We start from the raw sequence: 17856 nt of genomic DNA, 5'->3' as shown, positions 1-17856 counted from the left end.
AGACACCACCGTACAGAAAACTCCATTGCGCAAAAGAAAGTTCGGCGCATTTTTTACTTGTTTCATATCTTTCTTACTGTAAAACAGTTTATATTATGACCTGCAACTGTGTGTTGCACTACAATATGGCAATTTTTATCATAAAAGACAACGTTTAACGTGATTTGTTTGTTTGTATGCTGCTTTTACGTTGCATGGAACCAGTGGTTATTCAGCAACGGGACCAACGGCTTTACGTGACTTCCGCACCACGTCGAGAGTGAACTTCTATCACCAGAAATACACATCTCTCGCACCTCAATGGAATGCCCGAGAATCGAACTCGCGGATGAAATTAAGTCTCTCCCACCGAAGCAAAAAGTCAGTGCCTTCCCAAAAACCAGCGCATTTCTGTAATGCAAAACAAAATTTCGTTGTTTTATATAATTTTTGCAAAGTGTTGCTCCACTTATGAAAAACTGATCGTTTTTATCCGCAATATTATTCGATCTAAACATTTTACGAAATTCTTTTCACTGCGACAAAAATTGCTCATCGGTTTTTATCATGGTATTACATCTATCGTAATATAAATAACGGCTAATTTATCTCTTACCCGAAAGCATCAATCCATCAAACTTCTCAAAAAAAAAAAAAAAAAAAAAAAAAAAAAAAAAAAAAAAAAAAAAAAAAAAAAAAAAAAAAAAAAAAAAAAAAAAGAGCTATACATCAAAAACAGCTTTTTTATATCCAACCACAAAACATTTCAGTTTTCTGTGAAAGAAAACTATTGCGCCGGCTTTGTCTGCCCGTCCGTCTACACTTTATGTAAATAACTACTGAGGCTAGAGGGCTGCAAATTGGTATAATGATTATCCACCCTCCAATCATCAAACATTCCAGATTGCAGCCCCCTAACCTCAGTAGTTTTTTTTTTATTTTATTTGAGGTTAAATTTCGCCACGGATCGTGCATCTGGCAGCACTTTCCCGAGGCGTGGGGTGCATCCTCACTCTACCGTATCTGGTGAGCAACTGAAAGTTAAAACGTTACCGGTCATAGCTGATGATTTTATACAGCATTGTACGTTGTAAAGAAAACTCGATTGTGCCGAAGAACTTCGGCGCATTTGTTACTTGCGCCTTTATCGTACAGAGACAGTCGGTTTATTCCTGTTATGTGGCGAAAAAAAATCGTTTATTGATATTGTAATCTTACAACCAATCAGTTTCTCTCATTCCACAAATTACAGTGAATTTCTCACCCTTCCTGAAAACCATTAAGTTTTATCCTAAAAAAGACCTTTAGATCGCAGAATCATTTGGTTGCTATCATAGAGAAAAATAATTATACATGCCATTTCTATATTTTTTCTTTTTAGTGAATGTTTTCATAATGAGGTAAATAGATTGGCAGGAGGTTCTGTTTTCATTTGATTTTTGGCTCATCTTTGTACCCTTTCTTCATGAATACGTTCATTATACAGCACTTTTTTTAAATAATGCGTTCTTTTCTGTATCCTCAAAATGAATTAAGGTTATTAAGGAAAACTCCGGTTTCACGTGACCCTTAATATATTATTATTAGATTAAGAGGAGAAATGATTTATAAATGAATGGGGTTATCCGCATCTTGATTATTATTGATATTTTCATGCCTGACAATTCAGTTACAAAGGCTCTTAAATTTTCTCTCTATAGGGAATTATTTTCATCAAGTGCAGTGGATTTCACTAGTAACATCATGACGGTCCAATTATTATCATAAGACACCAGACAATCAACTTTTTTCACGCATTGTTTTGCGCATCTGTAATTTGATACACAGTATTTGTCCAAATGTTCGTTGCTAGAAAGGTTTAGATTGCATACATTACTATTTGCACAGAAAATAAAACTGAAGTGTATATGGATCTGGCCTAAGACAATTGAAATAAGAGACTATATAGCCTTTCTTATTCAAATGGTTGCATAGATGTTCACTGAACATAACATCGCAGTTCATTTTTATTTTTGTATCATCTGACTGCTGATTGCCTGAGTGGATCAGGTGTCGTATTTAAATTATTGGGTTTTGTGCCATTTTTATTGCATATCTAGATGTTTCTTTATCTGTGTCTGAATTCAAAATGTAAGATGCACATGTATCGCTAAGTACACACATTCACACAGTATATGACTATATATATATATATCTTGCCGAGCTTTTATGACTAAATGACACTTGTTTAAACAAATTAAACAAACATGGAACTCTCTTACCTCTCGTTGCTGATTATCCTTCTGAATGAGCTAAAAATGCAAGCTGGGCTAATGAATCCTCGTAGATACAAAAATTTACTTTTTATTTCCAAAATTAGCTAAACATTAAATGGAACAAAATGAATATAAAATGGAGTAAAAAAAAAATAAAGCCTGACCCTCAAAAAAAAAAAAATCGTAAACTGTCATTCTCCTCTCCTGAACTAGATTAAGTAAACAATTCCCCTAAATCTCACAGTCTGATTAATTATGCATTTTAAATGGTCAAAGTTACAGAGGCTCTTAAATTTTCTTTCTATTACGGACAGACCGGTAAATCTCTTTCACAACGTCTCAAACAGCATCAATATTCTGTGAGAACTGGGCAAATATCGAATGCATTATTCGTACATATGAGAGATTTAGACCATCCTATTAACTGGAGTCAAGCAAGAGCCTTAATCCCATGTAATGACACAGTTAAAAGGAATATCATTGAATCTTGTTTCATCAAGTTAAATAATAGAAATGTTCTAAACTTAAGGTCTTGGTTTATTTAAAACTTGATGCTTGTTTCAATAATAAAAAAAAGTTGTTGATAAATATAAGCAAAAAAATTTAATATATTCAGTTTTACATGTTTTGGACTGTAAAGATACTTTGTAATTTCGGTTAGGGTCAAATCTGTTTAGGTTTGTGACCGTGTGATATCTGATAATCCTGGATTATCTCTTTTAATTTTTACCCTTTTGACAATTAAACCATCTGTATTCTTTTGATCTTGTTGGTGTACCTGAGACCTTTCTCTCCAATTGTATTTCATTATCTCCTTGACAATGTCTTAGTAAAGAGGAAAGTGCTTGGATTTCTGGCTCTCATTTTCCTGTGGTATTCGCTTATATATATATATATATATATATATATATATATATATATATATATATATATATATATATATATATATAATATATATATGGTGATAGTCGTAATACATCTTTTTAACCGAAAGTATCTGGAGCCCATGAGAATATTTAGCCATATGAAGACGGGACAAAATTTTGACCAGGGAAAGCTTTTGTTTGTTTCCTTGTTGTCACTATATCTTTCCTCAAAAGACGAAATGGCAACGCAGAAGGCAAGATCTAGTTCTGAATAAGGTATTGCACCTATTGGCAGATACGACAAATTTCCTTTTCATGCGTTTTTGTTACAAAGAAGGATGTCTGATAACGAAAAAGGAAGTTTTAATGAAATTGTAGCAGTGATTGATTTTTATAGTGTTAGCGTAGGAATTTTTGAATGAAGACGAAACAAGTAAGAAATGCGCCAAAGAAATCGAGTTTTCTGTAGAACTTATAATTCTGTATATAACCATCACCTGTGAGTGGTCTCTCTTCAGTCGCTTACCAAACCCGATAGAGTGAGGGTGTGTCCCATGCCTTCGGAAAGCGCTGCCAGATGCACGTTCTAAGGCTAACTTGAATCGTAAATTGAATAAAAACTACTGAGGCTAGAGGGTTGCAATTTGGTATGTTTGTTGATTGGAGGCTGGATGATCGAAATACCAATTTGCAGCCCTCTAGCCGGCACAGTAGTTTTCTTTTTACAGCAAAACTAAAAAGTAGTAGTTGCCAAAGGCAAAAGCTTGAAATATGTGGAGGAAGGCTAAATCGAGATTTGCCATTGAAATAATTCAGCTCCTTTATGGGTGGCGCAAGTGATAAACGTCAAATCCTTCGAATCCAATATTATGATACTATTTTTTCCCTATGTATGGATTTGATTTTACATTCGAAATTAACGTCACAGAGGTATGAAGGTTTCAAATGACAAACTTATCCATTTCCTGCAGCAGTTGTATCCCATTAAAAATGTAGCGTTTTTAACGGCCAGTCGCTATTTGCAACTTAATTACATTTGCATAAATGTCAGCCAGCTTCACATAGATATGTGAGGGAGTGTATATGTTATAATTATGAATGCACGCACTTACACTTACATTTTATATTTTATATATATATATTTATATATATATATATATATATATATATATATATATATATATATATATATATATATATATTATATATATATATTATGTATGTAGTTGTATAACAGAATCACGAAAGTTAGGAACGTGATAAATCCATTAAATAAAGATTAAATGCCACGAAGGAAAAATAAACGAAGGAGTCTGCGAGATCTTTCGACTTAAAGCCCTTTACTGAAGCAGATACTGACAAAAATACGAGAAAAGACAATACAAGAAGGTTCGTATAACTGACAGATAGGGATTATAAAGGGATTAGTGCCTAGAATCCGACACACCTGGAAGATAAGAAACCTTCCCAAACAAGCATAAACAAAGGGTGCAATTAAAGGTTTAAGACAATCATCTCAGATACTACAATCTCCAGACAATTAAAGGATTATAGGTGACAGCTATACGGAACCTGGTAAAACAAAACCATATTCACAAAACATGACAGACATCATTACAATAAAAAATTTTTTTTTAATAACTCTAAGGCAACTGATTTTTATTTAAGTCAGTAATTATATATTTGAGGTCATTCTTAAACATGTTACAGATACAAGGGTCTAAATGAAAAAGGCCACGACTAACATTGAAATTACAATGAAAAGTAAGTTGTATTAAAGCAGATTCTAAAAGATTTCGTGATAAGACATCTCTTGACCGTGCAATTACTGAACTGTCAATCCAATTAATTCGGTGGTTGTTTTCACTTAAATGAATAAATAATGCATTAGATTTTTGCCCAGTTTTTACACGAGTATTTATGCTGGCTTAGCCTTACTTCTAAGCCCTTGCTGGACTGTCCGAGATAGAATGAGGGACAATCCATACATGGAATTTTATATATTATGTTGTTGCTTTCTCTGGGGCCATTTTTTATTAACATTCTTTTTAGTGTGTTATAGGAAGAAACAAGGTTGACATTAAAAGCTTTTAACAATGGTTTAATGGTTTCAAATCCGTTAAAATAAGGCAAACTGAGAATGTTCTTAGAATTTTCTTTCTGTGTGTTATTTTCAGTATAAAACTTTTTGTGGGCTTTATTATAACAAATGTCTAATATATGTGAAGGATAGCATAAAAAATCTTTCCTATTTTTCTGATGTATTCAATTTCTTGATCCAAATATTGTGGACTGATAATTCGCAATGCTCGTAAAAACATAGAGGAAAAAAATTGATATTTTTATATTAAGATGGTGGCCCTAAGAAGAAATGAACATAAGTTAAGTGTTAGTCGGTTCCTATAAATACTGAATTTACATTGAAATGGTTCTCTATGTATCAAAACGTCTAAGAAAGGGAGGCAATTGTCTTTTTCTAATTCTAGAGTAAACTTAATCGATGGTACCTGGTTATTTAATTTAGAGAGTAAATCATTTACATCAATACCGACAGGAAGAACAGCTAAACAAATCATCAACGTAACGATACCACTTTACAGGAATATGAATGATATTAGGTAAGTAGCGTTTTTCGAAGAATTCCATATACAGGTTTGAGAGCAATGGTGATAAAGGATTTCCCATTGCCATGCCAAAAATTTGTTGATAAAATTCACCATTGAATTATAACAACTTAATCACAAATGCACAAACTCGTGAGTGAAATAATGTGAATACTTATAGGTAGAGGTAATTCATGCTGAGGTTTAGTTCATTGTTAAGATATTCTAAAATAGAGTCTATAGGGACTTTAGTAAAAAGAGAACATACGTCAAAACTAACGAATCTATCAGTAGGGCAAAGAGCAATTTTGTATAATTTATCAACTAAATCTAGAGAATTATATATATGAGAATCGGAGATGGTTCCAAGTAACGGGGACAAGATCTTAGTGATATATTTCGAGAGTTTATATGAAATTGAACCAACAGTACTGCATAATAGGCCGCATAGGGTTTATTTTTCTTTGTGCGTTTTGACTATCCATATAAGTAAGGTAGCGAAGGAGAATTGACTGACAATTTGCCTGAGTAGTTCTGTTTTATCTTTAAGGTATACTTTTCACTATGCTATTGAAGTTTTTTATGACTTGATCAAAAGAGGATTTTTTTCTTTTAGTTTTTTAGTAAGTCACATCATCATCCAGTAGGGCTTGCATACGTGATTGTTTGTCAGCTTTATCTAAAATTACCCTATACTATTTGACTATCAGCTTTTGTGATGTGGATAGTATTGTCCTTTTTAAGATCGGTCAAACTTTTCTTATAGCGAGCAGGGAAGAAATGAACATAAGTTAAGTTGTTAGTCGGTTTCCTATAAATACTGAATTTACCTTGAAATGGTTCTCTATGTATCCCTGTTTCCTCTTTTGAGATGTGTTGTCACTACCTTCTCCAAGTCTCTTGTGGCTGCACATTCAACCAGAATTCGTCTTAAGTTCCTGAAGAAGTGCCTTTCTGAAACAAGTGCTCCCTAAATCCTTGCTGCCACGCCGTCTAAGAAGATATGACAATCACCCATTCAATGAATTTAGTGCCATGATGTTGAAACAGCACATAGCAGCCGCCAAGCAAGAAGAGAAAGAAAAAAATTCAAGGAACTGGAAAGAACAAGGATCTCTTTCAATCATTCCATCCCGGCTGATTGGAAGGACTCGCTGCGACGGGAAATTTACGAAAAACTACGTAGGACTACAGATGCCCTGAAAAGGAACTCGACAGAAAACTAAAAAATCTTATTGATAGCAGTGATTGGACTAATTGTGCACGTCAAGATTGTGTTGTTAACTTATCTAGTAAACAAATAAGTGAAAATGTTGTGAGTGCGCTTGGATATGGTTTATCTTTCTTTGCAACAAGTAGACCTTCTGCTTTAATGATTGGGTCATCCCTAAGTAAAATTTGAAAAATATTGTGATCTTCCTCAAAATCATGTCGACATGATTAAAGGTATTGTTTCGGAGCTGCCAATGTTAAGCATGAAAGTAACTTCCCTGCTCGCTATAAGAAAAGTTTGACCGATCTTAAAAAGGACAATACTATCCACGTCACAAAGCTGATAAGTCAAATAGTATAGTAATTTTAGATAAAGCTGACTACTATCACGTATGCAAGCCCTACTGGATGATGATGTGACTTATAAAAACTAACAAAAAATCCTCTTGATCAAGTCATAAAAAAACTTCAATAGCATAGTGAAAAGTATCCTTAAAGATAACAAAACAGAACTACTAGGGCAATTGTCCAGTCAATTCTCCTTCGCTACCTTACTTATATGGATTAGTCAAACGCACAAAGAAAATAACCCTATGCGGCCTATTATCAGTACTGTTGGTTTCAATTTCATATAAACTCTCGAAATATAATCACTAAGATCTTGTCCCCGTTACTTGGAACCATCTCCGATTCCTCATATATATAATTCTCTAGATTTGTTTATGATAAATTATACAAAATTGCTCTTTGCCCTACTGATAGATTCGTTAGTTTTGACGTATGTTCTCTTTTTACTAAAGTCCCTATAGACTCTATTTTAGAATATCTTAGCATGAACTAACTCGCATGAATTACCTCTACCTATAAGTCACATTATTTCACTCACGAGTTTGTGCATTTGTGATTGTAAGTTTATATTCAATGGTGAATTTTATCAACAAATTTTTGGCATGGCAATGGGAAATCCTTTATCACCATTGCTCTCAAACCTGTATATGGAATTCTTCGAAAAAACGCTACTTACCTAATATCATTCATATTCCTGTAAAGTGGTATCGTTACGTTGATGATTAATTTAATAATAATAATAATAATAATATGCTTTATTTCGGCTCGGGGCCATATACATTGATTATAAAATAAAATCAGACAGTAGCAAACACAATCTAGATACATGTGACATGATAAAATAGAAAAAGAAAATGAATAATCGGCACTTATCACAATGGTAGCTGAGGTAGCATAAAAGCTAGTAATCATCATACTGGTAATAACAGTAATAATATTGGTGAGAAAAAAAAAAATATGCATTGTGAGTATAACAGATAGTGCATATATATAACTCAAATTTCAACTAGAGACCTTAGGTGGTTACAGTAGTCAGGTCCAGAGGGCTTAATACATAAATTAAATGTAAATAAAACTTTAACTTGATAGTAATCACAGTAATAATGAAAAATTAAAATATCAGCAATAAATGTAATAATGACAAAAACTGCAGATGACATCTTGCCAATACAGAGATTAAGTCCTTAAGGGGAACAAAGGCCTCATTTTCCATCTTTCCCACAATTTTGATTTTCTTCTTGCTTCACTCCTTAGGATGCTTTGTATGAGCGATTGCTGCTGTTTCTCACTCGGGTTACCAGACTGGACATTGTTCGCCTAACAATGATTTTTAAATTGTCCAGGTGGTTTTCTATGAACATCTGTGTGGCGGAGTGGTAGCGGGGAGTGTTTGTGAGGCGTCTCAGAATGTCATTGTGCACAACAGTGATGCGTCGCATGGTCTCTCGGGTATAGTTCGTCCAGAGGGAACACCCATAGATACTGTAGCAGTACGAGCGGAAGAGCAGCAGTTTCACATCTCGGTGACAGAAGGCAAACCTCCTTGCAATCATGTTGCCGCTGCACATAGTTTTACGACGCCTCTGTTTCAATGTCTGCCGTATCTTTTAGGTCGTCGGTGATAATGTGACCCAAGTACGGAAATTCGTGCACAAATTCCAGCCGATGGCTTCCGAGGAAAATTTGAGGTTCTGCAATATGCTTAAGCGATCTCGGGAGCAGCGACATGCACTGGGTCTTGGTTTCGTTGTAGATTATATCAAATTCCTCTGCATATTGCGGCAGGTGTCGATGAGTCGTTGGAGACCTTGCACTGATGGGAAATCAGAACCATATCGTCGGCGTAACAGAGGTTGTTTATAGTTGTTTCATTGACAGTGCATCCGATTGGGGAGCGAGTTCAGTTTGACGTTCAAGGCATCTGTGTACGTATTAAACAGGTATGGAGAGAGAATGCCCCCTTGCCGAAGGCCCGTTTAGGGAGCCGAAGGTGTATGATAATACGTTTCCCTTTCCCCATTTGACACAGAATTGCTGTGTGGAGAACCAGCAATGTAAAATGCCAATTAGATATAGGGTGTGCCCCTTTTATGCAGCTTCAGGAAGAAGCTTCAGGTAGTTTACTCTGTCAAATGCTTTTCTCACATCTACAAAAACAAAGGAAAACAGGAGAGGCTGATGAAGGTAGTAGTTGCAGCAATTCTTCAGTATGTAGATGCAGGTGTCGGTTGAGTGGTTTGCTTTAAACCCGAACAATGGTTGTCAGTGGTGTGTAGAAAGGGGAGAAGTCTCACTAGAAGAACAGACTCAAGTATCTTCGATGCGATCGTTGTGATTGCAATCGGCCGGTAGTTGCCAGGGTCAGCTGCATCCTTTAGCTTGTTTTTGATTAATGGTATCAAGTGAACTAAGAGTAGGAGTCTGGAAGAAACCGGTGAATTATGCACGCATTGAATAGGGCAGCTAGCAAAATGTAAATTATCGGATGGCAGAGTTTGAAGGCCTCTGCAGGAAGACCATCACAGCCGGGCGATTTATTATTAGGTAGGCTGTTTATGGCATCGCTGATGTTACCTGGCGTAAAACGGTCTGAACAAAATGAATTGAATGTGTCAGTAAGGAGGTTATCTACATCCTTCGGGAATCTTGATCATTTATGCAATTCAGGATATTGTTGAAGTGATCGCCCACATACTTGCAATAGCTTCCTGTCGGTATTGATGTAAATGATTTACTCTCTAAATTAAAATAACCAGGTACCAGCGATTAAGTTTACTCTAGAATTAGAAAAAGACAATTGCCTCCCTTTTCTTAGACGTTTTGATACAGGAGAACCATTTCATGTAATTCAGTATTTTATAGGAAACCGGACTAACAACTTAACTTATGTTCATTTCTTCTTAGGCCACCATCTTAATATAAAAATATCAATTTTCTTTTTTCCTCTATGTTTTTACGAGCATTGCGAATTATCAGTCCACAATATTTGGATCAAGAAATTGAATACATCAGAAAAAATAGGGAAAGATTTATGCTATCCTTCACATATATTAGACATTTGTTATAATAAACCCAGCCCACAAAAAGTTTTATACTGAAAATAACACACAGAAAGAAAATTCTAAGAACATTCTCAGTTTGCCTTATTTTAACGGATTTGAAACCATTAAACCATTGTTAAAAGCTTTTATGTCAACCTTTCTTTCTTCCTATAATAACACACTAAAAAGAATGTTAATAAAAAATGGCCCCAGAGAAAGCAACAACATAATATATAAAATTCCATGTATGGATTGTCCCTCATTCTATCTCGGACAGTCCAGCAAGGGCTTAGAAAATAAGGCTAAGCCAGCATAATACTCTGTAAAAACTGGGCAAAAATCTAATGCATTATTTATTCATTTAAGCGAAAACAACCACCGAATTAATTGGATTGACAGTTCAGTAATTGCACGGTCAAGAGATGTCTTATCACGAAATCTTTTAGAATCTGCTTTAATACAACTTACTTTTTCACTTGTAATTTCAATGTTAGTCGTGGCCTTTTTCATTAGACCCTTGGTATCTGTAACATGTTTAAGAATGACCTCAAATATATAAATTACTGACTTAAATAAACAAAATCAGTTGCCTTAGAGTTATTAAAAAATTTTTTTTTTTATTGTAATGTATGTCTGTCATGTTTTGTGAATATGGTTTTGTTTACCACGGTTCCGTATAGCTGTCACCTATGATCCTTTATTGTCTGGAGGTTGTATCTGAGATGATTGTCTTAAACCTTTAATTGCACCCTTTGTTTAGGGGCTTGTTGGGAAGGTCTTATATTCCAGGTGGTGTCGGATTCTAGGCACTATCCCTTTATAATCCCTATCTGTCAGTTATACGAACCTTCTTGTATTGTCTTTTCTTCGTATTTTTGTCAGTATCTGCTTCAGTAAAGGGCTTTTAAGTCGAAAGATCTCGCAGACTCCTTCGTTTATTTTTCCTTCGTGGCATTTATCTTTAATTATATATATAATATATATATATATATATATATATTATATATATATGTAATTTTATGTATATGCTTATATATAGATAAATAGATTAACAATATATATATATTATATATATATATATATATATTTTGTTACATCTTGTTTATCTATATATAAGACACATAAATATATATAAATTACATATATATATTGTGTCTATATATATATATATATATATATATATGTATATAATATAATATATATATATATATATATATAATATATATATATATATATATATATATATATAGATGCACACACCCTTCTGCGCCCCTTTGCACTCATCTGTTTGGTCTTCGTCTCCGCGCAGTGACTCATTATTTATCGAACGCAGTTTTGCTCTCTAGTATCTGTGCTCCAAGTATACATATGAATATTCGCTTTTTGAAATCGTGTATTCTCAACAGCCGACTCTCTTTCCGAACAAACTCCCTCGAGATTTAGTCTACGCACTCCATACACACCAACTACACCATCTCTTATTCTGGGACTTGCCTTGGTATTACTTCAGTCGCATCTTGGCTCCAATTCAACATTTCAGGAAAGCTTTCTCTTTTTCTTTTACTGCTCTTTTGTCATAATTTCGATATAAATGTAGATTGAAATGTTGTAGCTTTTGTTTTCTTGAAATGTCTGTCCGTCCGTACTTTGTCTGTCCGGCCCCAGATCTTAAAAACTCCTGAGATTAGAGGGCTGCAAATTGTCATGTTTATCACCCACCCTTCAATTATCAAACGTACCAAATTGCAGCCTTGTAGCTTCCGTAGTTTCTATTGGATTTAAGGTTGAAGTCAGCCATGATCATGCGTCTGACAACGATATAAGATAGGCCACCACCGGGCCTTGGCTGAAAGTTTCATGGTCCGCGGCTCATACAGCATTATACGCTCTACAGAAAACTTGAAATTACAACTAATAATGTAGCAGCCTTTAGGAAGAATTATATTTCGTTTGATAGAATATTTTTGACTAATTAAAAAGAATGATCCATCCTGCGCTTCTCTTGAACGGTAAACTGGTTGAAGATGTAAAGGGTACCCACCCACCTTACGGACAGAACCAACAACACCAGCTTTGGTAACAGAGTTGCTGACGTAAAAGCGATAGTAATCATCATTCATCACAAAAACAATCCAATCTCCTTCGTTTTCTGTCAAACAGCTGAACCAAAAGAAAATATTACGGCTCGAGGGAAAGATGAGTTATTCCGTTTCTAAAAGATTCAATGTCAGACATTTGTGGTTAATGACCCGGTAGCCAGAACTGTAAATTTTCATAAATCTCTCTCTCTCTCTCTCTCTCTCTCTCTCCTCTCTCTCTCTCTCTCTCTCTCATTAGTTTGTGTTAATTCCATTGATCAGCGTTCGGGAATGTAGTGGAAAATGTATTGGGGAAAAAAGTGCAGGTTTATTTTTGTATCCCTATGAATGCGGTTTGATAACATCATATTTGTATGGAAAGTCCAGCATATTTTACCAACAAATCAGAGATTTGTATAATTTCAGTCTGCCATTGAGGATTGGTTTCAGATTTAACTATTTAATAACATACTACATCATTTATAAAACTCTTGTACTGGTACTTTTTACGATACAATGCGTTTCGCTTGATTATGTCTTTCATTGGATTATTTAATCCTTATGTTCAAAAGTTCTTGGTTTTTAAAAGCTGTATCTTCCAGTGATATTCAATTTACTCTTAATTTTTTCCAGTTTACTCCTGGAATCATCAGCAATTGAACATCTTCAGTTGTGTACATATCACCTTTTCTCCGTTTTTAAGGAACAAGTTTTGTTTTTAAGACAGTTTTTAAAAACTAAATGGCTTCGTTGTAAATGGCTTAAAAAAGATGGCTTCGGTTTTTCGTCCGACGGGGGTGAGCATGTGCAGTAGATAGACTTTAAGTGACTGAGGTTATATGTAGGATTCAGTCGTGTGTCAGGTCGTGAGGTATTAAAAAAAAAAAGCATAAAGAACACATGCGTCTGTGTACGCAAATGATTACCTCCAATTTGGGCTTTAGCTCGTGTAGTGTTTAGGGTTATAGTGGAATCCTCCTCCTCCTCCTCCTCCTCCTCCTCCTCCTCCTCCTCCCGCCAACGCAAACACAGACTTTTACGTTTGCGGTCAATTTTCTCCGGCGAAACTGGAGCCTTTTCCCAGATTGTGTGGGCGAAAGATGTAGTAAACAAATGTGATTCTGTACACATGATCGAATCAGCGCAAACCTCTTGTGTTTACTCAGATACTTAATCTGGGATGTATTTTGCCGCAGTTGTCGTTTCCGTCTTAAGGTACATTTTTCTTTCGTAATTCTTGTGTGTATGTGTGCGTGAGTTAATTGCATTTTCTGTCAGTATATCTAGATTGTGTGTATTGTCTTTGTATATTCCATGTTTATGGCCTTGAGCTGAAATAAGATTTATTATTATTATTATTATTATTATTATTATTATTATTATTATTATTATTATTATTATTATTCACTGGAACCAAAGCGATGGTCGGTCTTTTGTGAAAAGTAAGATTTACTTTTTATGATTATTTAATTTTTTATATGATAAATGAAATCGTTGTCAATCGTGCTTAAAGACTATTTTTTCTCATGATATAAATTCTTCATTTATGATTGAATTTTAAAACATAGTCACTCTGATTTACTTTCCCTGGGAGGACAGTGTATTAAATTCTTTCGTATTTCTATGAAGTAGTCAGTAGCAAGAGCATCCAAAAATATTAGGAAGTGGAGAATTTACTGTGGTTTTTATAACAGTTACCACAGGGATGCTAGAGTAATGTCATTATTCATGCACGGACTATGTATGAAAAAGAGTATACACCAGAAGACTTTTATCGATGTAACAATAATTTGTCTCTCTCTCTCTCTTTCTCCAAAAATATTAGGAATTGGAGAATTTACAGTGGTTTGTATAACAATTACCACAAGGATGCTAGATTAATGTCACTACTCAGACACGGACTCAGGATGAAATAGAGTATACAACAGAAGACGTTCATCGTTCCAATTATAATTTGTTTCTCTCTCTCTCTTTCTCGGCAGGATCGAGACAAGTATGCATCCCGCACTCACTTGCACGCTACGGTGGAGGAAATGCGCAAGATGAACGCTCGGAGAAAACTGAAGGGGGCGGTGCTGGCTGCTGTCTCCTCTCCGAGATGGACGTCCTTCTATAGCGACCCCTCTCTAGATCCTTACCCTGAACTGCCTGCCGACGACGACGTCTGCAGCACTGGTCAGTATGATTTTCGTCTCTCTCTCTCTCTCTCTCTCTCTCTCTCTCTCTCTCTCTCTCTCAGCCAGTATACGGTAACGGTTCTTTTACCCATAGAAATGGAGAGATATACTTCGCATCTGTTTTTTTATGTGAAAATGTTAATTCCCATTCTTTAGAAATTCAAGAACACTTGGAACTCTCTCTCTCTCTCTCTCTCTCTCTCTCTCTCTCTCTCTCTCTCTCTCTCTCTCTCTCTCTCACAATTACTTCGACTACCTGTTTGTTAACTGATTTCGTTCAGTCTTCCGCGAACATTAAAAATTTTGTGTAATTAAAGTATTTTATTGTTTATCATAATATGCTGGTCACCTATGGAAAATTGTATTTTCATAGATAAAACGATACAACTTGATTTTTCAATAGAAATAATTGATCCATTTAGAATATATAATTCACGAACTTTGAGAAAATAATTATGTGCCACGTTAGAAGAATGATACTTGCCAAATAAAACAATTTAGTTAGTGAGTTGAAGTTTTATTACCATCAACTGTTGATGAGGTCACTTAACAAGACAGAATAGAAGCCATAAGAGGCGTTTGAGGCTGCCATGGCAAAATGCCCTTTTTTATAATATTTAATTATTTTATTGATAAATATTTCTTTATTTGAGTCTTACGAAGATTTCCTCATACTTAACCGAATTTTTCCGTATTTGGTAATTGAATCTGAATTAACCTTATTTTTTTATGATAATTATCCAGGATCCTAATACTTGACCGAATATTTCAGTATTTGGTAATTGAATCTGAATTAACATTATTTTTTTAATGATAATTATCCAGGACCCTAATACTTTACCGAATATTTCAGTATTTGTTAATTGAATCTGAATTAGCTTCATTTTTTGATTGACTATTATCCAGAATTTTAGTAATTTCAGTAAGATCTGAATTGACATTCGTTAAACTTAGTGCACATCTGTTTTTTTTCAGTCTGAAGTAATTGGGTGTGAAGTGAATACAGTAAGTTTTGAATTAATGATTACCTCTAAATTTATTCGGTGTTTACTGAATTCGGTGTTGACTGAATTCGGTGTTTCAGTATGTATTCGAGTGATCTGGATCGACTGACTCTCTTTTGACTTAAAACATATGTGATACTTCAGTGTGTTTTGAATTATTCTGAATTGTTTTACTTTTAATGCAATACTTATCAAGGATTTAATGATGTGCAGACAGTACATAGTCTTTGAGTGATGTAATTCGATCTGATTTGACTTCATAAAATAAATAAATATATATATATATATATATATATATATATATATATATATATATATATATATATATATATATTAATGTGTGTGTGTGTGTGTTGTGTGTGTATATATATATATATATATATATATTAATGTGTGTGTGAGTTAGGTTTAAACACACAAACTATATATATATATATATATATATATATATATTATATATATATATATATATATATATTATTGTTGTCTGTATTACTTGTATCTAGTATTTGAATTTATACAAATCGAATCTGTCATATATTTCTGTTTTCAACTGAAACAGAACTGACTGTACGTAAGTATGTCAGCCTTAATAGCAATAGTCGTGATGGTGATTTTTCGCAGGAGCAGTAAGCGTGGTTCTGGACTCCCTGGATGACATCCAGTGCCTCCAGGAATGTCCCGTCAAGGACCGGGACTTCCTTCTCTCGGTCCTGGAAGACACGCAGCTCCACGCCCTCCTCGATGTGAGTACAGACAGACAGACCTCTTGCTTTTGTTGTCCTTGTTTTGTTTTGCGGGTTTGACTTAACGATGTTTTCATCAGCGTTGTCAAGTGACAGGTCAGGCGATCGTCTATGTGTATTTAGATATTTGATATTTTTTTTGGGGTGGTGTGGGGGGGGGCCGGAGGGGTATCATGTGAATTATACAGTTTATTATTTTTACGGATACTACTGATTACTTAAAATGTTTTCAGCGTTTTAAAGTGACAGGTAAGACGGGTTTCCATGTGAATTTACATATTTTATTATTTTTACCCCTATTATTGATTTCTTAGAATGTTTTCAGCATTGTCAACTGACAGGTAAGACTAGCGTCCATGTTAATTTAGATATTTTATTAATTGTACTGCTGTTATTGATAACTCGGATTGCTTCCAGCGTTGCGACATAGCAGGTAAGACACGGATATGTTGCATTAACGCACCATTATTTTGTAAATAAGTTACGTATTCAGTTACTGCTTTTTAGGGATGAGCCCTTCCGCTAGCATGCCCCGTTCAGGTAATGGTCTAGATAGTAAAGAATTTTTCGTTAGCTATTTTATCTACAACACGCCTTATATATATATAATATATATATATATATATATATATATATATATATATATATATATATATATATATATATATATATATATAGTATATATATATTATACACACACACACACACACACACACACACACACATATATATATATATATATATATATATATATATATATATATATATATATATATATATATATATATATATATATATATAAATGAATACTTATCACATCACCGTGATTCATATAAATCATTCGAGCTACAAATGTCCTTTAATATCTAATTCGCTCTACCTCGGAATTGATATATTTTCATATATGTACCGAGGGGGAATTTTTGAGTTGATAATAAAATTTCGTTATTATCAACTAAAAAATTTCCCGCCCTCGGTACATATAATGAAAACATATCAAGTTCCGAGGTAGAGCGAATTAGATATTAAAGGACATTTGTAGCTCGAATGATATATATATATATATATATATATATATATATATATATATATATATATATATATATATATATATAGTATTATGAATTGTGGGTTATATTCGGTTTGTGTCTGAGGATAGTTTGATGGGGCTGCATGACGGAGTTAGATTTTCACAGATAGGTTGCATTATAAACTTGTGCCTTCTAGGGAATAAATAGAAAAAAATTGAGGCAATAAGCGACTATTGACACAGTTATTAATTACGTATAATGGTGACACTAGCTGTCAACCGGGTGAAATGTCATCGACTATGTAAATTACGATTAAAATTCTTATTTTGGCCCTTTTCACTTCCCATGTCAGTTTCAAACTCGATATAATGTTCGTCACTGGTCTTCAGCGCTTCTGAATATACATGACTTATCAGGACTGCTTTCATTAATTGACCATCTCTTATCTGGCGGACAAGTTGCCTATTCCTCATTTAAATATGATAGCCAGATTTATGCAGAGCTTCGAAGTCTAAA

The 17856-nt window shown here is 34.2% G+C and overlaps 1 protein-coding gene across 1 annotated transcript in view; it reads left to right on the top strand.

The window, feature by feature from the left end:
• LOC135213901 (peripheral plasma membrane protein CASK-like) overlaps positions 1 to 17856 on the top strand; it is a 164298-nt gene that overhangs the window by 137302 nt on the left and 9140 nt on the right. Inside the window, exons 9-10 of the mRNA XM_064247997.1 lie at positions 14365 to 14557; positions 16188 to 16309. Of these exons, the coding sequence (XP_064104067.1) occupies positions 14365 to 14557; positions 16188 to 16309 (315 nt within the window). The remainder of the gene's footprint in view (positions 1 to 14364; positions 14558 to 16187; positions 16310 to 17856) is intronic.

The sequence above is a fragment of the Macrobrachium nipponense genome, chromosome 43 (assembly GCF_015104395.2).
Source record: "Macrobrachium nipponense isolate FS-2020 chromosome 43, ASM1510439v2, whole genome shotgun sequence".
NCBI lineage: Eukaryota > Metazoa > Arthropoda > Malacostraca > Decapoda > Palaemonidae > Macrobrachium > Macrobrachium nipponense.
The sequence above is the reverse complement of the archived record's forward strand: the minus strand, read 5'-3'. Positions and strand labels throughout refer to the sequence as shown.